Source organism: Gastrolobium bilobum, unplaced genomic scaffold (genome assembly GCF_033153095.1).
Source record: "Gastrolobium bilobum isolate Gb01-03AN ecotype WA unplaced genomic scaffold, APGP_CSIRO_Gbil_v1 utg35275, whole genome shotgun sequence".
Lineage (NCBI taxonomy): Eukaryota > Viridiplantae > Streptophyta > Magnoliopsida > Fabales > Fabaceae > Gastrolobium > Gastrolobium bilobum.
Genome location: NW_026897206.1, coordinates 71,734 through 96,263, shown reverse-complemented (window position 1 = coordinate 96,263; position 24,530 = coordinate 71,734). Strand labels below are relative to the sequence as shown.

The 24,530-nt window shown below is 36.4% G+C and overlaps 2 protein-coding genes across 3 annotated transcripts; both read left to right on the top strand.

Annotated features, from left to right (window-relative positions):
• The first annotated feature begins 746 nt into the window (after positions 1-746).
• Positions 747-21,649, top strand: LOC133304891 (protein ENHANCED DOWNY MILDEW 2). 2 transcript variants are annotated; one of them, XM_061504968.1, is made up of 20 exons: positions 747-897; positions 1,268-1,721; positions 1,810-1,906; positions 3,930-3,989; positions 4,115-4,260; positions 4,436-4,532; positions 4,641-4,739; positions 7,635-7,882; positions 7,976-8,068; positions 8,157-8,527; positions 8,618-8,678; positions 8,913-9,060; positions 9,507-9,608; positions 9,873-9,965; positions 11,652-11,693; positions 12,204-12,314; positions 19,564-19,635; positions 19,736-19,854; positions 20,016-20,079; positions 20,245-21,649. In XM_061504968.1, exons 2-20 carry the CDS (start codon positions 1,306-1,308, stop codon positions 21,367-21,369), a joined length of 3,564 nt encoding a protein of 1,187 aa, XP_061360952.1. In that variant the 5' UTR covers positions 747-897; positions 1,268-1,305; the 3' UTR covers positions 21,370-21,649. The 2 variants fall into 2 exon arrangements, with proteins under 2 accessions (XP_061360952.1, XP_061360951.1); XM_061504967.1 differs by having other exon boundaries at positions 8,157-8,678.
• A 1,449-nt stretch (positions 21,650-23,098) lies between these two features.
• LOC133304896 (probable long-chain-alcohol O-fatty-acyltransferase 5) lies at positions 23,099-24,168 on the top strand. The gene has a single exon (XM_061504974.1). It carries the CDS (start codon positions 23,099-23,101, stop codon positions 24,125-24,127), a length of 1,029 nt encoding a protein of 342 aa, XP_061360958.1. The 3' UTR covers positions 24,128-24,168.
• Positions 24,169-24,530: the final 362 nt, after the last annotated feature.

Genomic DNA, 24,530 nt, shown 5'->3' with positions numbered 1-24,530 from the left:
AATGATAAACCACCGCAAAGTGTGTAGTTTTTTAAAAACAAATATTAGTGTTTTTAGTTCCTATTTTTTAAAAGGGATTAATGTTTGTAGTTTTAAAGGATATGAAATTGTGTTATTTTAGTCAAAATTCCTATGTTTTATAATAAGAAAAAATCATAAATGAAGAAAATAATTTTTTTAATTTACACATTGAATAAAAAAATAATTTTACTAAAATGATTAGGGAGATGTTATATTTATTACCAAAATTTTTTAGAACTCTTAGTACTAAATTAATAACTGTTGATTTTCACTAATCTAATAATTATAATTTATTGAATATAATTATTAATTCATAATAAATTATAATTATTAGATCGACTGAAATCAACTATAAATAATGAGTTTGGTGTTTGTCATTTTAAATGACATAAGTTATGTCATTTTAGGAGAGAGATAGACACAGAAAAACAGAAATCATGGGAGAGAGAAAGTGAGTGGTCTTTTTTAATTTAAAATTCAAATTCTCTGTGTCTGTATCTCTCTTAAAATGACATAACTTTCTGTCATTTAAAATGACATAACTTTCTGTCATTTAAAATGACAAACACTTTTCTCATAAATAATTTAATAATAAAAGTTATAAAATTTTTTAATACCTCCAAATAATTATCCTTCGAAATACACAATTTTTTTTTAAGATATGAAGATACCTTGACGCAGAAATGCTTCATTATTAGTGGCAAAACACTTCGGCAAGAGTTTAGGCACATAGACGGGCCCAAAATTGCAGTGGAGCGCGGCAACATATTAACAATCGTACGGATCCATCTCTTCTCTTCTCTTCTGTGCGACTTGCCCTTCGAACCCGAAGCTATAGGCACAATCTTCGAAACGCTGCGTTCGTTGTCGTACAAGGTACTTAACTTCATCATTCTCATGCTTCATTGCGTTTCTTCTCATCCTTGTTTGAAATATGATGCGACAATAGCTTTAGCCTTTTTGAATTCTTCTATTTCAAGCCCCTCGCAAAAATGGCAGCAGGTTAGGGTTCCATGATTTGGGTTTTTTTTTTTTTTTTCACATAATTACTCACATGTCCCGTTCAATTCAGTTTTCAGAAGCGTTAAATTTTATTTTGCTCGAGTCTTGCTTGTCTATATTGATTATCACTTGTGGATTTTACCATTGAATATTCATAACTTCGAAGGTGACATGATAATATTAGTTTCTCGTTAGATAAAATTGTTCTAAGAGTTACTCATTGATGTATATATTTGGTGCTTAGGTGTTGAGTAGTTAGGGTTTGGGGTGAAAAGAAGGGAAATGGCGTCTTCAGATGATGAGGGTGAGACTCGGCCACTATCTGTGTCAAATTACCATTTTGAAGATGACAGAGATGCGCCTGTGTCTTTTTCTGTGTTGCCAATTCAATGGAGTGAGTCTGAGAGACTGGGTGGCAAGAATGAGAAGGTTTTCCTGCACGGTTTTGCGGATAATGGGCTGCAGAAGATTTTCATGCAAGTCATAGCGTGGAAGTTTGATATTTCCTATGTGAAGCCTGAGATATCAGTGCTATCAAAGGATGGAAGATGGATTAAACTTCAGAAGCCAAGGAAGAGCTATGAGGATATTATAAGGACTATTTTAGTCACCATTCACTTCTTGAATCTTTTGAAGAAAAATCCTGACATATCTGCAAAATCTGTGTGGGATAACTTGAGTAAGAATAAGGAGTTTAGGTAATTTTTGGAGTTCTGGGCTTCTTTCTCTCCTAATTGTTGTGGACGTACATATCATGACATATTTTTTTTAATAAATTATTTGTAGCTCTTATGAGGTTATGCCTTCGCAAATGGATCTATCAGACCATGTGGCTTTAATGGGTGAAGCTGCCAAAAGGGATGCTGTCTTAGCAAAGTCCCAGGTATGTATTTACTTTACAAAATTCGTTGTGGTGGTTAACTAGGAAATTAGCGTGTGATCTTTTTCCCCTTCTGAAACATCATTTTTGGGATTATTGATTCAAAATGTGGTTTGAAATTATAATTGTATAATTTTGCAATATGTTAAATTAATTGCTACAAAATTGAATTTTTAATTGGGGTTTATATATCTTATGTCACTGCACAACAAAATCTTCTGCAGCAGAGACAATAAAGAAGAGAGAGAAAGTGAGATGAGGAAAGAGAAAACAAAATTGTGGGCCCCTTTATAATTTACATAAAACATTTTTCCTTGTATGATAGTTGATGCAATGCAAGGCTAGGAAGATTTAATTAGCTGTGTTTGTAAATCATCTGTTGTGTTCTTTGCTTGTCCTTTTTTTTATTGTTATTTTTTTTTGAAGGAAACAGGTCATCTTATTATACTTTATCATACCCTTTGATGACTTCCAGTAATAAAAGTAAATAGGCCGTTTAACTGTTTCGATTTACAATTTTTTTATGGGAGAGGATGGATGAATAAAAATTAAGTTGCGTGTACAACTCTCTCCCTGCATCCCTATCAAAGTGGGCAATGTGCTTCTGTTACAACAGAATAGTCAAAAACTAAGTAAAAATAATTGTGCTTGTACAAGTTTAGAGAATCTTGTTAAAAAGATTACGCCAATCCTCTTATAAGGGAATTCTCCCTTGGCAAAGCCTCAGTTACAACAGAATAGTCAAAGAATATCTATCAGTAGGGAGTGTCTCCCTTGTATACAGCCATCTAGGCTTCTTTCATAAGCCTCGAACCATCTAACTCCTGTCTATACAGCAGTTATTAACTAATCTGGGATACTAATTAATGCCCTTAACTACTCTAGCTGCTGCCTGGGTATATTCCTTCGGGAATATACTTGCCAAACTATAGGATGTCACCTATTCCTTATTGGGGTCGTAACAATGTTTATGCTTATTTTTTAATGATGTTGAGATATATAGTCCCACATTGGTTGTATGTGCAACTAATGTGGAGTTTATAAGGCCTTGGGCACTCCCACCCTTTGAGCTAGCTTTTGGGGTGGTGACCTCAAGGTCTCCCAAGGTTCTTTATATAGTATCAGAGCCTCTCCGCCCCCCACTTTCTCTTGTGGCGTTTCTTAGCACAGGTAGGCTGAGCCTGTTGCATTGTCCACTCTTCAAGCCCAATGGGCTCTTGTGTAAGGGGGCGTGTTGAGATATATAGTCTCACATTGGTTGTATGTGCAACCAATGTGGAGTTTATAAGGCCTTGGGCACTCCCACCCTTTGAGCTAGCTTTTGGGGTGGTGTATCCCAAGGTTCTTTACAAATGATTATATTTTTGTTATTTTTGAATTGTGACTTTAGGGATGATTATGAATATGCAATAATTCTACATATTAATATAATGTTGAATATTGTGCTAGTATACCTTTCCGTAACTGCATCCTACATTTTTAGAAAATTGTTGTATCCATTATCATATCATAATCATTTAGATAGGATACTCTTACCCATAAACGTGCAACATAGCTTATATCAGATTTATTCCTTTGAATAACATTTAAATTAAATGGGTATTACATGATTCTTCTTTGTTATTTGAATTAATTGATGGATGTGTAAGACTCCTAGGTCAAGAATATGAAGTTCATGAAGTGGTTTGCATCCAACATTGAGCTAGATGAGATGTGTAGTCTCAAATACTGTTGTAGTTGATTCATCTTGTAAATATATTCTTGTTTTCCTTCTCTCTCAGTCTCCTTTTTCACATGCTAAATGTCTACTTTGTGCTCTTCAAATTTGCTTTGGCTTTAGTTATGTTATAAGTATTTAGTTATCCTCTGACTTGCATTTCTGCTATCTAACAAAATTAAAGTTTTGTTTTCTTTTTATTAAAGTATTAAACATTTAATTTCTTCTTTATAAGGAAAAAAAATATAATTTCTTGTTTTCTTCTTGACATGTTTGCCTCACTTTAACGACAATTACTTGAGTTAACAGCTTTTGCTCATGGTTCTGGAAGATAAGGATAAGCTGAGGATTAAGAAACTTTCTGAAGAGGTATTTAGATGTTAAATTTTTCTTCCTTGAAAATATTTTTCTGATATATTTTCTTTCTTTACTTTTTAATTATGTTATATGTATCATTTGTAATATTTTTTAAGATTCTAATTCATTGATTTCAGGAAGTTAAAGATTTATCACGACCTGGATTTATAATTGATGATATTGACAACGATATGTTTGATGATACTGTTGAAGAGTCAGATGGAGAGGATGAGTTGTTTGATTCTGTTTGTTCGATTTGTGACAATGGCGGTAAACTTTTGTGGTATGAAGTTTTTTTTGTGTGGTTTAATTCAATTTAGTGCGATAACTGTGCTTTCTATTTATGTGACTGTGCATAATTTCTCAAGAGTATCACATTCATATTTACTTGCCTCTTTATTTTATAGTAGTTGATTTAATTTTATTTCTAAAAAATTGTTATTAAATGATAAATTCAGTTGTGATGGAAAGTGCATGAGGTCATTTCATGCAGTTGAGGAGGATGGTGAAGAATCTAGTTGTGACTCTCTCGGTTTTAACCGGAAGGAAGTAGATGTATGTTAATTATACTTTTTCTTTATATTTATTTGACTCGTCCTTTTCCGTTCCCTTTTTCATTGTGTAATAATGTAGAAATTTGACTGCTTGTGATAAATTTTGCAGGAGATTCAGAACTTTTATTGTAAGAATTGTGAATATAATAAGCACCAGTGCTTCGCATGTGGCAAACTAGGCTGTTCTGATAAATCTTCAGGTGCTGAGGTACGACTGTGTGAAACAAAATGGGTTGCTCTTCTTGATTATTTCATTTATATATTTCCCCCTAGCTGTATGAAATGCCACCCAATCCTTTGTAGTCTATCTGAATATATATTTTTTATTTATCACTTTTACTTTGAGGAGAATTAGCTTTTAGCATATTTAACTCGGATCCCACTTCTTTTAATGATTTGGGTGATGTTTGTGGTGCCTTTTGGTAACTGTGAACATCAGGAAAGGTCCTACTGGAATGATCGTGTTGTATACTTCATTATCCCACATGCTTTGGGTCTTGGTTGAGTTGTTGATTGGGTCATGCATGTTTCATTGGTCGAGTTATTGCCTTGTTGGACTGACTGTCAAAGATCTCAAAAGATTTTAGCTTTGGAGGGCAATGGACTTGATTGTTGGCCAGAATCGAAAGAAAGACATGTTCCTATATCTACTATCCATACAAATTAACTTTTTTAGGAAATATGATAATGTTATTTAATTGAATCATATTGCGTTATTTATTTTCTTTCTATACCTTATATTTATGGTGAGCTGGACTACAAATTATATGCTTAGGACCCCTGAAATTGATTTCTTTCAGTCTTTTGTCGTACAAATTGTCTGACCAGTCTAAGCCTTCCCATTGATCAAATTAACCTTGCATGGTTGACAGTATCTTCAGCAGTTTAATCTCTAAACACTGATATTTTAAACTTGCAGAATGATTATGCTTCAAAACTTATAATTCACACGTTAAGTAGCAGATTCGTCCTTGGACTCCAATATATGCGTTACTGTGAAGTTTTGTCGTTGATGGTTTGTTGGCTTGTTTAGTATAGAGGCTTCTTCGATTTTAACACTTAGTTCTCCTACTTTAATGTCTGGTTTCTCTGGGTGGTGATTTTTATTGATCAAATGGTTTAAAATAAGAGAAACTTTTTCCGTACCCAATCTAGGTGCAAATCATGTGTTTATATGTAAAGTAAATAGGATACAGTACAGTGTAGTATAGAATAGTACCACAAAGACATAAATACCCTTATGCTCACTATTTGAGTGCTTACTACACTACACTACTATACACTTCCCCCAAAGTTGTTTATAGATGTTAATCATGTCAAACTTGTTACAAAGATAATTGACCCTATGCCCATAAAACGCCTTTGTGAGTCATGTCATGTAAATGTAAATGATGTAAGTCCCTGCTGAATCTTCTCTCAAATGAAATGGCAGTTGGTTTCCATGTGCTATGTTCTTTCATAAAATACTGATTTTGAGGCAATTTGAAAAGTGGCTTGGTTTTCGATCCACAACTTCTTGAGTAGAGAAACTTGGAACCCAGTCTCATCAAATGAATGATACACACACAATAATTCACGGGAATTTTGGCCCCTTTCGAACTCTGCACTTGACATTGCTTCTATGTTTTGTTTCTTACTTTTCCAAGAGATAAAATTACTTCGAAGGATCATGGCATGCAGTCGCCAGTTGATTTTTTATCTACAAGATGTCCAGCCCAATATCTTTAAAAAATTCCAAGTCTCAGGGTTCCCTTCAAATATCTTAGGATATGTAACATTGCATCCCAATGAGAATACTGAGATGACATGAGCTGACTCATTATGCCTAATAGGAAAGAGATGTCCATATGAGTCATACTGTCATAGTAAGGTAGTTAAGTGTGTTGACTAGTCTTTTGTACCTTTGGGAATCTGGTATTAAGTTTCTCTCACTTGCAATAAGTTTCATATTTGGAATCGATGGGGATCACAATGCCTAGTTTCCAACACATCAACATTAGAAAGGAGATCTAGGACATTTTCATTGAGAGTGAAAAGGCCCTTTTTGCTTTTGCTTATTTCTATTCCCAGTATTAGAGTAAATACTCGTGGGTTATTTTAGCCTTATTTTAGCTGCTATTTAGTCATTTTAGTTGGGGCATTTAGTTATGCCTACGTGGCATCTAGTTTCATTGAGTTGTAACTTGTATCAATTAATTGAATACCAAGTTAGTTTGGTCCAGGCTCAGCTTGCTCTGCAAGCTTGACGTATCTGTATATCTATCAGTTCTACACTTCTGAGCTGTAATTTTAATCAACTTTCAGAGAATTACAGAGTAATATTTTCTTTCCCTTTCTTCCACTTTACCTTTGTTTTTGTTTACCCAGTAAATACTTTAGATGGCCTAGGTCCTTCGTCTGATATTTGGTTTGAAGGGAGCTCGAGTTTTGAAATGCCAGATGTGTCACTCCCAGTTATGATTATGTCATCAACATAGACAACATGACTCCATGAGAATACGTCCGTTGGATTGCCAATGAAAGACAGAGTAATCATAGATGGCTGCTCCTTTTCAAGACAGAATCGAGTGCTACTTCACTTCACTCCTTTTATTTCGTACGTAGTTGCCGGATGACCTTGGTTGGACCAGGAAAAACAAACCCAACCCTGAAATGCTTGCACTGAAGCAAAATGTACTAAAACCTATAACCCAGCTAGCTGTCAGCTGCCATCCTGCCCCCGACCCCTGTCATGGTGCCAATCAACCACAAATGGCCTGATGTCACTGGTGACCACTACTAGTTCCTTGAGAAATTCAATGGCTGCCCTAACTTGAAGACATGACTTAGGTCACGATGCTGTTGCTACCTATTTTGATCTCTTTGTTTTGCTTTGTTTTAGAGGAATACAAATTGAGAGAGCTCTATACCGTGAAAAATAAAAGAGAAATTAGAAAGGTTAGCAGTACAACGTAGTACAAAGTAGTACCACCAAAGGCATATATATCTTTTTGCAGTAAATACATGCTTAATACACTACTCCTAACAAACGGTTTTCAGAAATAGGATGATCTTCCTAGATTTTTTTTGTTTTTATATTGGACTAAAAGTCGTTTTGTTTTAGGTCTTTAAATGTGCTTCTGCAACCTGTGGCTTCTTTTATCATCCACAATGTGTTGCAAAGTTACTTCACCGGGTGGTTGAGGATGCTCCACAGGAACTTGAGAAAAATATTGCTGGGGGAGAACCTTTTACTTGTCCTACTCATTATTGCTGTGTCTGTAAAGAAATGGAAAACAAGAAGGAACATGATTTACACTTTGCTGTCTGTAGGCGTTGTCCTAAGTCATATCATCGCAAATGTTTGCCAAGGTTATATCACCTTTTGTCCTGTGTTTCTAGTATTCATTTAATGATTCTAATTTTTAGTATCCAGAGGGTTGATTATCAAGTTGCTTTTATCAGAAAGATCGCTTTTGATGACATAGAGGAAGAAGATATTATAACGAGGGCTTGGGAAGGACTTTTACCAAACAATCGCATTCTTATATATTGCTTGTAAGTGTTATAGTATAAGGATACTTTTGCTTTCCAATTTATCCATGTTAACCTCCTATCTAATAGCTTTTCCCATTCTTTGCACCAGAAAACATGAGATTGATGATGAACTTGGGACTCCTATAAGAGATCATATAAAATTCCCCAATTTTAAAGCTACTGTACGAGAAATTAATGCTGAGGAGAAGAGAAAGCCAGCAACCAAAGAGAGAGTTATGTTGAACAAGGACAATGCTGACTTACATAATTTACTTAGCAAAAGAAATACTGCTAAAGTATCTAAACTGTCTGGTAAGATGTCTTCTGCGAAAGTTGGTATCAAGAAGTCTGAACAGATTTTTGGATCAAATATCTCAAGGAAGAAAGTAAATGAAGCATCAAGGTTTTTGAATGAAAATAAGAGGTCAATCTCGAAGGAAACTGAAAGGTCTGACTGTGAGGAAAACAAGCTCTCATTGGGTAAGAAATTATATGCTTACATGCAGAAGGGTTCTGAGCAAATTAATTCTGGCAATCAGGTTGATAATGTAGCTAATAACACCCTGTCAGTGAAGCCGACTAAAAAACTGAGTAAAGCATTGCCCGCATTAGATGCAGATTCAGAGAGGAGGTAAATCTGTCGTATCTGGACTTCTGGATTGCCTATTTTATGCTTTTGCTGATGTTGATTTTTTTTTTATTTTAGTGTGTTTTTTGTTTTTTTTTTTTTTGGGGGGGGGGGGGTGTTGGTCAGTTTTTAGTGTTTAATAACATTCTGTTGGATATTTGTTTGAAACTCTAAAGCTGTCTTTGTGTTATGTTGTTATTTATGGTGATATTGTTAAGATGTTTTCTAATGATGTAGATTGTTGGCTTTGTTTAAAGAAGCTACATCATCAGTTACTTTGGCGAATGTCATAAAAGAACATAAATTTGCTTCTACTCATGCTCATTCGTTGAAAAATGTTGTGGAGAAGACCATTAGAGTGGGCAAGTTGGAAGGCTCGGTTGAGGTACACATCTATCTATATTTATTACTCTATGGTGTTGTATTGCGGAGTTTGTTTTTGTTGAGATATATAGTCCCACATTGGTTGTATGTGCAACTAATGTGGAGTTTATAAGGTCTTGGGCACTCCCACCCTTTGAGCTAGCTTTTGGGGTGGTGTATCCCAAGGTTCTTTACATGGTATCAGAGCTTCGCCGCTCCCCACTTTCTCTTGTGGAATTTCTTAGCACAGGTAGGCTGGGCCTGTTGCATCATCCACTCTTCAAGCCCAATGGACTCTCGTGTGAGGGGGCGTGTTGAGATATACAATCCCACATTGGTTGTATGTGCAACTAATGTGGAGTTTATAAGGTCTTGGGCACTCTCACTCTTTGAGCTAGCTTTTGGGGTGGTGTATCCCAAGGTTCTTTACAGTTTTAAGCTTATGTGCTCTGTATTGTGTGTATATAGGCTGTTAGAACAGCTCTAAGGATGCTAGAGGATGGGCACAGCATTCGAGATGCAGAAGCTGTTTGTGAACCTGATGTTCTTAACCAAATATTCAAGTGGAAGGTACTTTCCTATTTTTAAATTAATTTTTCGAGAAATTTTGGTTTTGTGTCTAAATGTTCAGTCCCCTCTAATACGTTTTACAGCATGATATTATTTCATTGTCTTTTCTTTCGTAACATGCTTTATGCTATGTCTTGTTACATATCTTGATATCTGTTTCATAAATTTGGTGTTTTCATTTATGGTACACAATAGATGCAATTCTAAATTCATGGAAATGATTCAGTTCAGTTATCACAACTACATTGAGTGAATTTTTTGTAGGACAAGCTGAGAGTATATCTTGCACCTGTTCTATGTGGTAATCGCTACACATCATATGGTCGCCATTTTACTCAATTGGAAAAGCTGGAAGGGGTATTATATTCCCATTCAACTTCATCTCTTTTTATTTTTGTTATTTTATCAGATTCCTGTGTTCTTGATATTCTCTCTTTTTGATTGTATCTTTTTACATCTTTTGGTATTGCTGGGTTGGGGAGACACAAAAACTAGTTTTAATATCCTCCTTTTCATTGAAGAGTATTATTGATCTAGGATAGCCCTTGAATATGTATTATAGATTTTTGGGTGAGGCAGATGTCATGAATAGTGGAAATAGTTAAGCAGATGCTGTAATAAAAGAAAACAGATTAACAATAATTATGATGCTTTTGGCTTTGATTATGTAGTAAGATGTGGTAAGCAGCTTAAAGAGAAGCATGCATCTATAATGATATTTTTCAGTTTTAGTTCAACCACAACATAGACCTGATACTGGCGGCCAGTCATTCTTAGTTGGGTTTAATGGTTTGAATGATGGCAATGTGATGAACAATTGGGTAAATACTCTTATGAGGGGGAGAGGCTATGTACATAAAAATATTTCAGTACCACCTAATTAAAAATCTATCTGTCAATGAAGCAAAGTTATCAAATGCGGATTGCGGCATGTCGCGGCCAATCCCGAAAAATGCTATAGCGGGTTGCGGAAATAGCGGAATAGATATATATGACAGAAATAATGACAAAAAGAAACATTTTTTAAAGGCAAAGATAGCAGAAGTGACACAGAGAGACGCAAATAAACTAGAAAATCCTTAAAAAATTTCTGTTACACATTTAAATTTAGGACAAAGTTGACATTTTGCCTTATGACAGCAATATGACTGCGATTTGGCTGCAAATGCAATCGAAATGGCCGCTATTGCATTCTGGTGCGACGTGACGTGGTTTCTTGCAGTGAGGCACCGCAACGCCCATACGACGTGGCTCACGGCGCTATTGCGGCGCGATTAACTACTAAGCAATGAAGTGTCCAAAAACTGTCTTCATAATTTTGATATGCCTTTGTCTGGGATTTATTTGGTTTAAACTGTAGATGAAGTATTAGATTTAGCATCTTGTGAAACTCATCATATGTGGCACTGAAATTATAATTATTTGAATGGGGTTGGAAAGGATCCAGCTTTAGACATGGTGCTGAGTTAAAGATTCACTTGAACCAAAAAAAAGCTCAATGAAAAACCCAAGAATGATTTTGACCCTTTTGGATGAACTTATGTTTTACCTATAGATGCTTATTTAGCTTTATGATGACCTCTATAAATTTTTTACATGATTGTTAGAGCTTATGAAAAGATATTATCCAACCTCAATAGTTTGAAGTCAGGTTATTGTCATATGCTCATAGTTATAGCATTTGAACATTAGTTTAAAATGGATTATATGATAAGATATTTGGTGTAAGTTTTCTGAGGTGTTTAATATTTATACAAGCACATGTTTAAAACAAACTAATCATTCAAACTTTATTGTTATCGCACTAATAGTTGCCGATGTTCTGAATTGCACAAGTAGGTGCATAGTAATACACTTCTTGACAATGTAGCTTTCCTGGAGTTTGATTATTTAAAATTTGGAAAATCATTTGGAAAGTGATTATTCTCATCACGTTTGATATGAATAACTTTTTGTCTTGCTGGAATGGATTTCTTTCTTGGCTTACCCACAATAATTGCATCCATCAAGCATTACTTAAAAGAATGGTTTTTTTGTTTGCAGATTGTTGATAGACTTCATTGGTATGTTCAGAATGGTGATACAGTAAGTACTGATATTAATGTACAATTATTTAGTTTGTTGTCCTTGCATACTTTTTGTCATTAATTTTATAACGTAATATTCGCCTGAGGCTGAGTGAAAATGGTCCTCCAAAGAGTTTGTGCATACTTGAAGTTGTAGTGTATTATTTACTAAAACTTTGAACAGATCTGACATCAAGATATTTGAGTTTTTATTTTCTGACAAATAATTGGTGGGAAGTAAATGATGCTGGTTTTTGATTATTCTATGGTTTAACTAGTCTAGGAAAAATCTTTTTTTAATTTCTGTGTCAATTTCCTGCCTATCTGGAATTCTATGTTAGACTCTTTGTTTCTAACATTTCTTCTGTGTTCGACAATTCTTTCTCTGCCATATCGGTACAACAAAAGATCACATTTTCCTTGTGAAATTATGATTTACTATTACTGTCTGGTGGATTACCATTGCATATATAATCTATTCTAATTTTTAATGTTGATTAACTTACTGGGAATGATTATTTATTATCAGATCGTGGACTTTTGTTGTGGCGCAAATGATTTTAGCACCCTTATGAAGAAAAAGCTCGAAGAGAATGGGAAGAGATGCTCATACAAAAACTATGATTTACTTCCAACGAAGGTGAATTTACAAGTTGTTATCACTCTAATTCTATTTATTCGAATTTTGCTAATTGCCACTGCAATCTGTGATTGCTGACTTTAAACTGACCAATTTTTTTGTATTTAAAAGTTTAAAGTATTGGTGTGTTTTCTATTATTTGTATTGTTTCTGATATCTTTGACAAGTTGGCAGAGGTTTTCAATATGCTTCCAGTTGTAATATTTCAGTTTATCAATGATGTCTTCTCTGTTTGTTACCGCCTTGTAATAGAATAACCATAATCTTTGAAAAACTAGTGATTTGGTTAAATATGACTATGCTGGTGGTTAAATAATATGGAGAGGAGAGGCAATTTTCAAATCCACGTGTCTCAATAGCACAACTGAGGCGCTATTATATAGAGCTACTATGACAATTACATAAGACTAATGGAACAATGTGGTACTTCTTATCAACTTATTTCCAATACTTCTAACACTCCCCTTCAAGTTAAAACTTACTAAAGCTTTGAGTTTGTTACAAATGAACCCTTACATATGAAAAATTAACCAAATAATATATTTGAGCTCCATAAAACATGAGTGCAAAATCAACTCTGGGATGCTGGAGACGTCAGACAGATCAAAGTTGCTGGAAAGACAACTCAGCATGGCTGGAATGACCGTCATTTGTTGAAATATTGTGTAACTAAGGAAGAAGAGACTTCGTTTGAATGAACACAAGCAGAAATGTCGTGACAAGCAAGTATATACAATAGGAACTAAAACTTCTCCAATTTCATCAAGAACAGCATTTGGAAGCTTCAACCACATGAAAACTTAGGAGGTCCAACTAAACATTTATAGGACAAAGTCCGACAGGGCCAATATGTTGCTGATAAAATTTCCAACAGAGCCAGGCTACATCTGGGCCAAAGACTAATGGGGCCAGGCTACAACTGGGATGGTGATTGCTTGATCAAAGAAATCAGTGAGAGAGGAAAGAGAGAGAGAGGAAAGAGAGAGAGGAAAGAGAAACGAGAGAGAATGAGTGGTTCATATTATTCAATGGTAATCAGAAACAGTACACATGTGTCCTTTATAGAGCTCCTAAGTTTGTTACAAACGTTACACGTCATATTCAGTTCACCAACTAATATATTGGCTATTTACACAAATAACCCTGAGTACAGCTGTGACCATAAGCACAACTATTCAGTTTACGATATAGCTACTCTAATATCTCATTCTCTCTCTCTCGTTTCTCTTTCCTCTCTCTCTGATTTCTTTGATGGTATCAGAGCTCTCTTTCTGAGGGCCTGATACAGATCGTCTCACTCGATATCTTCCGCTTCGCAACCACACTCTCCGTCGGCTTCAGCCACCGGAACCACTGTTGGAAATGGATCAACGGAGAACCGATCGTCTTCTTCGTCGTTGTTCACTCATCAAATCTCTGTCAAGCTAACAGAGAGTAATTTTCTCCTCTGGAATCAAGTTGTAGAACCGGTAATCACTTCTCACCAACTTCATCACTTCCTTGTAAACCCTAAAATACCTCTTCAGTATGAATCTGAGCAAGCTCGTGTTGACGGAGTCATTAATCCTCTGTATACTGAATGGCTTCGTCAAGATCAGATGCTCCTCTCGTGGATCCTTTCTACTGTTTCAGAAGAAGTCTTGAATGAGATCCTTGGTGTTAGCCATGCATACGAAGCTTGGGAGCAGACTCATAAGTTCTTTCAAGGAATGATGAGATCTAAGACTCATCAGCTCAAATCTGAACTTCGTACCATCAAGAAAGGTGGGAGATTTGTAGCTGAATACCTCAGACGAGTGAAATCCATCTGTGATGAACTGAAAGCTGTTAAAAGTCCTATCTCTGTAGAAGAACAAACTGAGTTAATATTAGCTGGTCTTCCTCCAGATTTCAATGCGTTTGTAACCTCCGTTAGAGCTCGCGAAAATCAATATTCACTCAGTGATTTGCGAGTTGAACTTATTTCTTATGAAATGATGCTTGCAAGGCAAAATGAAACTCTTCTCTCAGAATCAATGTCTGTGAATCTAGTTCAGAAAGTCTCCATTGATCAAAAGGAAGCCTCTAGATCTGAGTTAACAACTACAAGACCTCCATTTGGTGCTATACAAACTAACCAGAACCAGAACATGTACAGTCAAAGGCCTTATGGCTCAAATAATGAAAGAGGCAGAGGGAGATTCTATGCTCGAAACAACAGAGGAGGAAGAGGTCGTGGACGTAGCAATGTCCAGTGCCAACTTTGCTATAAGTTTGGACATGGAGTTCAGAGCTGTTGGTATAGGTTTGATGAAAACTTTGTACCTGAATTCCCTCCACCCGAAGCCCCTCAGTACTTCCCATTACCACAATCTTCATTTCAGAGATCCTATCAGTACAACAGAACTGCTGCATCAAACCAACCTCAAGCTCTGTTAACCACCAATCAACCTCAACAAGCCACTCAATAGCAATGCAATGTCACTCAGGGTCAAGGACTTCTGCCAACTCCTTCGAATATTCAAACCATTGAGTGGTATCCAGACTCAGGTGCTTCTCACCATGTCACTGCTAATCCTCAGAACCTGCTACAAAGCACACAATTGTCAGGTGCAGACCAAGTTTACATAGGGAATGGCCAAGGTTTGAAAGTGAATGCTGCTGGTCACTCCTCTTTTCCTTCTCCACTCAAACCACACACTCATTTACACCTCAATAACTTACTTCTTGTTCCATCTATAACTAAAAATCTCATTAGTGTGAGTCAGTTTGCTAGAGATAATGGTGTCTATTTTGAGTTTCACCCCTCCACTTGCTGTGTGAAATCTCAGGTATCTCATGAAGTGTTGCTGAATGGTGCTTTGGGAACAGATGGACTGTACCGTTTTCAAGGAGTCAATATTTCCTTGAACTCTAATAAGCAATCAAGTCAACAGTGTTCTCCTACTTCTATTTTCAATTCTGTCTTCTGTAGTCCTAAGACCGTGTGTAGTAGCTCAGTTTCTTCTAGTACCTTACCCACTGATGTACTCACACAATGCACATTATATATATATATATATATATCCAATGAAGCTAGTAACTCTGTAAAATCTGTAGGATCAAACTATATGTACTCCCTTTGGCATTGTAGACTGGGACATGCTCACACTGAGGCCCTAAATTCTGTTCTAAAATCCTGTAACATTTCTATTCCAAATAAAACAGATATTTCCTTTTGTTCAGCTTGCTGTTTGGGAAAAATACATCGTTTGCATTCTGCTCCATCCACCAAAGTGTATGCAAAACCTTTTGATCTTGTGTTCAGTAATATGTGGGGTCCAGCCCCTGTTAAATCTACAATGGGCTTCACTTATTACATATCATTTGTAGATGCTCACTCTCGATACACTTGGATTTATCCTCTTAAACAAAAGTCAGAAGCATTAACTGTTTTCAACCAATTTCAAGCACTTGTGTCAAATAATTTTCAGTCGGCCATTAAAGCTCTTCAAACTGATTGGGGTGGAGAGTTTAGGCCCTTTCATCAGCAGCTTAAAGATCTTGGTATAATTCATAGGATTAGTTGTCCCCACACTCATCATCAAAATGGTTTGGTTGAGAGAAAATATCGTCACATAGTTGAGACTGGCCTCACCTTACTTGCCCATGCATCCTTACCTATAAAATTTTGGGATCATGCCTTCATCTCTGCTGTTTATCTCATCAATTGTTTACCCACTGCTGCCTTAAATTTTGAGGTTCCCTTCATCAAATTGCATAAAACAGTTCCTGACTATAAATCCTTCAAAGTCTTTGGGTGTGTTTTCCTTTCCTAAGACCATACAACAGTCACAAACTAGAGTTTAGAAGTAGTGAATGCCTTTTCCTTGGCTACTTTCCCACTCATAAAGGCTACAAATGTCTCAATTCATATGGTAGACTCTTTATCTCAAAAGATGTACTTTTCAATGAAACAAAATTTCCCTACCCTATTTGGTTCAATTTGCCTTCCACCACTCCTTCACATGACTCTTCTCCATCTGTCTCCAATATAATTCCTTTAATGACATCACCAACAAAGTTTACTTCTACTGCACATTCATCATCACTGCCGTGTGCTAATAGTCCAAGTTCCTAAGCATCTAGCAGCACCTCCTCAACACCAGCATGCAGCCCAGACCAACCAACATCATCCTCATCGTGTCCAAGTCCAGCTTCATCTCCAGACACATCACATTCTAGCAACAACTGTGCTTATGGGTCAGTTTCACCTGCTGCCTCCTCACATTTAGGTTCTCCTGTTCCTATTTCTTTTAGTCCCACTTCTTCATCTTCTTCTCCTTCTAGTTCTGGCTCAGGTTCCGTTACAAACTCACCAACTCACCCCATCATTACTCGTTCCAAAACAGCCTGCATGCCTCACATTCTTTCCACCTTTCTTGAGCCTAGCACAGTCAAACAAGCCTTGGCCAACCCCAACTGGTTCTCTGCTATGCAAACTGAAATTGATGCACTTCATATCAACTCCACTTGGTCTTTAGTTCCTCTTCCTCCCAACAGAACAGCCATTGGTTGCAAGTGGGTCTTTCGAGTCAAAGAAAATCCAGATGGCTCTCTAAATAGATATAAAGCTAGGTTGGTGGCAAAAGGATTCCACCAACAAGCTGGTTTTGATTACACAGAGACATTCTCTCCAGTTGTGAAGCCCATCACAATCCGTACTGTACTCACTATTGCCATTACCTTTGGCTGGTCATTAAGATAGCTAGATGTTAATAATGCCTTCCTCAATGGCACTCTTGAAGAAGAAGTTTACATGCAACAGCCGCCTGGCTTTGAATCTTCTAATAAATCTCTTGTTTGCAGGTTGCATAAGGCTCTTTATGGCCTAAAACAGGCACCACAAGCTTGGTTTGACAAATTGAAAACCACTCTACTTCATCTTGGCTTTACTGCTAGTAAGTGTGATCCCTCACTGTTTATCTACAAGAAAGCAGCTCAATGTGTTTTCCTCTTGGTTTATGTAGATGATATAATCATCACTGGTAGTGACTCATCCTACATCCAGTCTCTCATTCAACAACTCCATTCTACCTTTGCTCTCAAAGATCTTTGAGAGCTTAATTTATTCCTTGGAATTGAAGAGCAGAAAGCACCTTGTGGAGTGTTAATACTCTCTCAATCTAAATACATTAAAGAGTTACTTAACAAAGCTCACATGGCAGATGCAAAAGGAATCTCTACTCCTCTTCAATCTGGCTGCAAGCTCTCCAAGTATGGGTCAAATTATTACTCAGATCCTTCCTTCTATCGGTCTATTGTGGGAGGTTTACAATACGCCACTCTCACTAGACCTGAAATCAGCTATTCAGTGAATAAAGCTTGCCAATTCCTATCTCAGCCCCTTGAAGAACATTGGGCTGCTATCAAGAGGATTTTGCGTTATTTGAATGGTACATTACATCATGGTACGCTGTTGCAACCATGCAATCCCAACCATTTGTTCTCTATCACAGCATTTTGTGATGCAGATTGGGCTAGTGATCCTGATGATCGACGGTCCACTTCTGGAGCTTGTGTCTTTTTTGGATCTAATTTAGTTTCTTGGTGGTCTAAGAAGCAAAATCTTATAGCTAGATCTAGCACTGAAGCTGAGTATCGCAGCCTTGCTCTAGCCACTGCAGAAGTTTTATGGCTTAAATCTCTTCTTCATGAGCTCGAAGTTCAGTTTCGTACACCTCTGATTCTCTGTGATAACCTGAGCACAGTATCTCTGTCTCATAATCCTGTCCTTCATGCCAGAACCAAGTATATGGAACTAGACATTTTCTTTATCAGAGAACGTGTTCTTGCTAAGGAAGTACAAGTCTGTCACATTCCAGCTCTTGATCAAGTTGCTGACACCCTCACCAAGAGCTTATCTGCCTCACGGTTTGCTGTTTTGAGAGACAAACTCAGTGTGGTGGATTCTCACAGTTATCTCCATCCACCCTGAGTTTGAGGGGGCATATTAGAGTAGCTATATTGTAAACTGGACAGCTGTGCTTATGGTCACAGCTGTACTCAAGGATATTTGTGTAAATAGCCAATATATTAGTTGGTGAACTAAATATGACGTGTAACGTTTGTAACAAACTTAGGAGCTCTATAAAGGACACATGTGTACTGTTTCTGATTACCATTGAATAATATGAACCACTCATTCTCTCTCTCTCGTTTCTCTTTCCTCTCTCATTGATTTCTTTGACTTGATATGCAGTGAAAGAAACAAATGAGAAAAGGTTGGCAAAAAAGTAAGAAACGAAGATTTCCAAAATTTAGTGAACTCGGCAGTGAAAAAGTGATGAAACAGGTTATTAATAACGTGGAAAGGAAAGGCGATGTTCAAATCCATGTGTCAATAGAACAGCGGAGGCTCTGTTATATAGAGTGACTATGGCAATTACATAAGACTAATATAATGAAGTGGGACTTCTTATCAACTTATTTTCAATACTTCTAACAATGCTTATATATCTGTTTGTATTGACATATGCTTTAATATTGCTGTATGTGTGATATTTTGGTTTTCCATTTTTTTTAATATTTTTGTGGCTCCTCTATCGACATTGATATGATCATCATCTCATCAAGTGTCCGGATTAGGAATAACATATTGCATGTAATTTGGTTGATTAGCTCTGGCAAGGAAGAATTTGATGTACTAAATATATCCAGTAATATGATATGCGGAGGTGTCTGCCTGAGTATGCCCTCTCTTTTGGAAAATTCCTTGTCCATCTTAATTCTTCATATCTTATCAGATTTTTTTCATTCATTTTAAACGGTAAATGCATATGATTGAACTTTAAGCATCTGGTGTATATGGGTGGGTGTACAATATAGCTATTAGTAACTTGCCAGCATATTCTTCAGGAATATTTCAATGCTTTTGCTACATGAAATAAGTAATTTTTTTGGGGCCATATTGCTACTTTTGAAGACTGAATAGCAGTTTGACGTGGTGATTTTTCAATGGAAGTTTGGAGGCTTTTGTAATTTTAAGTAGTTTGGGGCTTAAATGATGCTTGGTAATAATTAATGGGCTGTATAAAATAGCTTACTAGACTCTTTTGTGAACTGAACTGGCTTAAGATGAATATTATGACTCTCTGGCGTTCTCATGTTATGAGCAAAATAATTTTTGGTGAATGAAGACAAATGCAGACTATAGTTAAGGGTTTAGTCTATGATTATCTTGTTATTTTTCTTTACCTGTTTACCAGAATGTTGTTTGTTTTATTTACAGAATGATTTTAATTTTGAGATGAGAGATTGGATGACCGTCCAGCCAAAAGAGTTGCCTACAGGGTCGCAATTGGTAAGAATTGGTCAATTGGATGGTTGAGATTAGCATGCATATCCACATGGCCAACTCATGTATTTATTTTCATTATTTTTCTTGTCTTCTTCTGGAACAGATCATGGGCCTCAATCCTCCCTTTGGGCTTAAAGCAGCTTTGGCTAACAAGTTTATAGATAAGGCTCTCGAGTTCAGACCGAAGCTCATGATTCTTATAGTACCACCTGAGACAGAGAGGTAGTGTCTTTTCTCTCGTTATTTTTTCATGGATGGGAGAGTTAAAATAATCTTCCCTTCTACATAAGCCTGCCCGGACTACCCGAGTCGTTGCTTCCTGGTTGGATGAAATAGTTCATTATTATTTTTCCTGACTTTTCACAATTATTTTCTTATTATAGGCTGGATAAAAAACGGTCGCCGTATGATCTTGTCTGGCAGGATGAGAATTTCCTAGCAGGCAAGGTAAATATTATACAAATTATGTTTGGTGATATTTGTAATTGGCATTTGGAGATTATATAAATTGGGGAGCCAAATAATGTAGAAATTATGTTTTGGTTGATGCACTCCTTTTGGTATTCTGACTGCTTTTTTATTTTTTTATAATTTTCCGGGTTTTGTCTCCAGTCTTTTTATCTACCTGGATCAGTTGATGCCAATGACAGGCAAATAGAGCAATGGAATGTTAAGCCTCCCCCGCTCTACCTTTGGAGCCGTCCGGACTGGACTGATAAGCACATGGTCATAGCCCAGGAGCATGGTCACCTGTTCAGCCAGCATGAAGTATTAAAAACGGAAAGCTTTAATGATGAAAAGTCACCTGCCAGTCACACTATGGATGGTAACCATGTTGATGATCTCTTTCTGGGTCATGATCTCTTGAAGTCAACTGATAACGAAGAAGATCATGCGTCTATGAATGAAAGTCAGAAAGGAAGCTCGCCGCATGGAAATGTTGATCGAGAGAGTCAAGATAGACAGGAATATTGGGTGAAGATGGCTGAGAATACCTCATGGAAGAGGAAACGAACAGAGGAAAATGAGGGCGGTGGACTAAGTGTGACATCACCAGCCAAAATGCAGGCTGTAAATCAAATGGTTGAGGAAGTACTTGACCGTAGTCAATCCAATCCAGATGATGGGAGAGTTGAAGGTTATCAGCCCAAATCTGTTATGTCACCTACGTATATTGATTTTGGTGACAATGGTAATTGGCATTTGGATCCCCCCTCTTCCTCACGTATGGAGTTTGGAGTTGCCTCTAGTGTTGTCGATCCTCTTTCTGATTATGGGGTTACAGATATAGAGGAACACCATAGCAGCCTCCTAGGAGACAGCACCAATAGCATTGGATATAGACCCTATATCATGGAGGATCAGAATTACCTGAGAGAATTGGAGACAAGGCAACAGACTCGCCTTTACGGGCTGCAGAATCCTGATTCTATGAGGAGTAATAATCTATCTGGTCATGATTCTGCTTATAGCCAAATGGGATCTAGTTATGGGTTACTCAGTTCAGTACCCGATTCATCTTACATGATGAATACATCAACTATGCAACGATATGCACCTCGGCTAGATGAATTAAATCCTGTCAGGATGGATTCTTTGGGATCTGAACCTCCTATTGTTGGTAGAAATGGCACTTTTGAACCTAGTGTGCCCCAACCTGGATATGGAACTGGGCTGCCTCCTTTTGCAACCGGTCCTCACAATTTGTATTCACGCCAGAATTCAGCGGGTCGGTAGAACGAGTAGTTTGAATTTCTATCTTTTTTAGGTTCTGGATAAAGATGTGATATATTGTACATAGATGATATTAAGAAGGAACGTGTTGTCCATAAAGATTGTTTGATTGTGGTCCTGGTACATCATTCAGAGAATTTCTGTTTGTTATGCTCCCTTCCATCCGTGTCCTTCCCAAAGGGCAAAGGGTACTTTCTTGTTTTCTCTGCCTTAGTTGATGAGGACAATGAAGATGAAAGAGTAATAGAATAAGTAAATTTGCAATTTATTAGTTTTTGGAATTATTCCCTACTTGTAGTTTTTGTCCTGGAATTTAATTGTGTGTACAAGTTAATTTCTGAATTTACAAAACTTTATCAACTCAGGCCTTCATAGGGATCATAGTAAGAAACATAAAGGGTTGAATTGATACACATTTTATATATTCAGATACTTTCAAAGACTGAACTGCAAGTGGAAAATAATTTCAGAGGCTAATTTGTTAGATTAGTCAGAAGAATTGTTAGATATGAATGTGCTTAGCATCTCACCCCATGTCTAGGCAATTAATTACCGTAAATTGATAATGGAAAAAAGCCTCTGAATTTGTGCTTCACATATTTTTATTCCTTTAAAATTTTAAATTTTATATTTGGGCTATTTTGATTAATAAATGAGTAATATTTAACATTGAACATAATTTTATGATTTTTTTTATAACAATGTTTTTTGGAAGCTTGAATTAATAAATTTATTTGCTGATAAAATTTATACGAAAAATCCTATATAACAATAAATATTGAAAAATAGTTACTAATAATTTTTAAATATTCTATGAATGCAAAAAAGAAAAAATTTAAATAACAAGGAAAATGCAATATGATAATAAATATTGAAAAATATTGTCACAATAATATTTTAAATATTCTACAAATGAAAAAGAAAAAGAAAAAGTATAGATTATAGTCAGAAAATTTGACGGAAAATGTACACCTTTTATATTATTCCTAATTACGGGATCTGCGTGATGTATGGGTAGTTTCATTTTTATTTATTTATTTTTGTCCTGAAACGTTTGTCTAAATGAACCAAAATGCAGAAATATAAAAAGGAAGGGAGAATTGTGTGTCATTTTAAAGAATGTAAAGTTGTGTCATTTTAAGAGAAAGAAAGAGATAGATAAAGAAGGAGAGTTGAAAAAAATAAAATAAAGGTATAAGTCTCATTTCTTTATGAGAGTGAAAAAATATAAGTTATGTCATTTAAAAAGATAAACAATTTTCTCAAAAAAATAATCATGTAAAAAAAAACAAAAGAGGAATCATGTTAAAGTTTGCAAGCTTCCTAAATCGAAGAGAACAAACGAGATATATATACATGGATTTTATGTTTATCATTTAACATAATATAACATCACTTTACTACACACACATTAAAGAGGTGGGGTCCACATGTTTTTCTTTCTCTTTCATCATTCCACTTTCTCTCACAATTTGTGTGTGTGTTAGAAACAACACTTAAATCATGTAACATAACAATAATAAAACCCTATATACATAGCAAGAACTTTGACCATTGTACATTGTCTTTATCGATATAATTTAGTACATTTTGTTTCTTCTTTTAAATTATAATAATAATTTTTTTTATATTTTTTTTGTGAGCCTCACATATCTCATCACCCATCGGTCTCCATTCTCGTTGACATTTCACATAAAACCAAGTCCAGGACAATTCAAGAGAGAACCAAAAAATGGATGGTGAAATTCAGAGATTCATAAAGGTGTGGATTATAGTCATCTCATGTCTTTGTTATTGTTATTACATAGCTTCTAGAATACCAAAAGGCTTCATGAGACTTCTCTCTGTCTTTCCTGTTCTCTATCTCTTCCTTATCCTTCCCTTAAACCTCTCTTCCTTTCACCTTGGTGGGCCCACAACCTTCTTCCTTGTTTGGCTTTGCAGTTTCAAGCTCCTCCTTTTCTCCTTCAACAAAGGCCCTCTTTCCCTTTCTCCAAACATCTTCCATTTCATCTCCATAGCTTCACTTCCCATCCAACCCAAACACACCCCAAACATTCAAAAACCAAAACCCCTTTTCCTCCTATTTCTAAAACTCCTTATCTTGGCCTCAATCATATGCGCTTATGACTACAGAGAAAACTTACACCCACATTTCATCCTAGCCCTCTATATCTGCCACATGTACCTTGGCATAGAGCTTGTGCTAGCCATAACCGCAGCCCCGGCTCGAGCCATTTTCAACTTTGAGATTGAACCACAGTTCAATGAACCCTACCTTTGCACCTCACTTCAGGACTTTTGGGGTCATAGATGGAACCTCATGGTTTCAAGTATTCTACGCCCCACCGTATACGATCCTCTCCGCCATGTGTCTACTCGTTTTGTGGGTCCCTCCTGGGGCACATGTGCTGCCATGTTGGCCACGTTCCTTGTGTCCGGTCTTATGCATGAGTTGATATATTATTACCTTGCACGTGCGCCTCCCACGTGGGAAGTCACGTGGTTTTTTGTGCTTCATGGTGTGTGCACGGCGGCGGAGGTGGTGGTGAAGAAGGTGATGGTCTGCCGTGGGTGGCGGTTGCACTGTGCCGTGTCGGGGCCGCTCACGGTGGCTTTCTTGGCGGTCAGCGGGAAGTGGCTGTTTTTTCCTCAACTGTTGAGGAATGGTGTGGACATGAAGGCTATTGGGGAGTATGCAATTTTGGTAAATTTTTTAAAATCTAAGTTACCATTAATGAATTTGTTTTACTCTCTATAGTGAACAATTGAACATTGCTATACTTGTAATTACTCATTTTTGATGGGTAGACATTGATTTACTTATGCAATAATATTTACCAAATCAGAACAAGCATGTTATTTTTAGTAAATGAGAGTGAGTTAATAAAGAAAATGTGCAATTCAAAAAGTCTCAAGTGCATATTTTATTTTACTTCTTCAATTCATGTTGGTTTGTTCTAATATACACTTCTTTAGATAAGGAAGTTGGGGTGATTGAGTTTTTGTGTATCCCACGTATTATGAAGAGAAATGATTTGAACACAATTTTGTAAGAAAGTAGATTCGCTCGTGTGTTAATTAATATAACTAAGTCATGTGAGAGATTTATAATCATATAAAAGTGTATCAATAGTGATAAAGAAATATTGAGAAAAAACAAA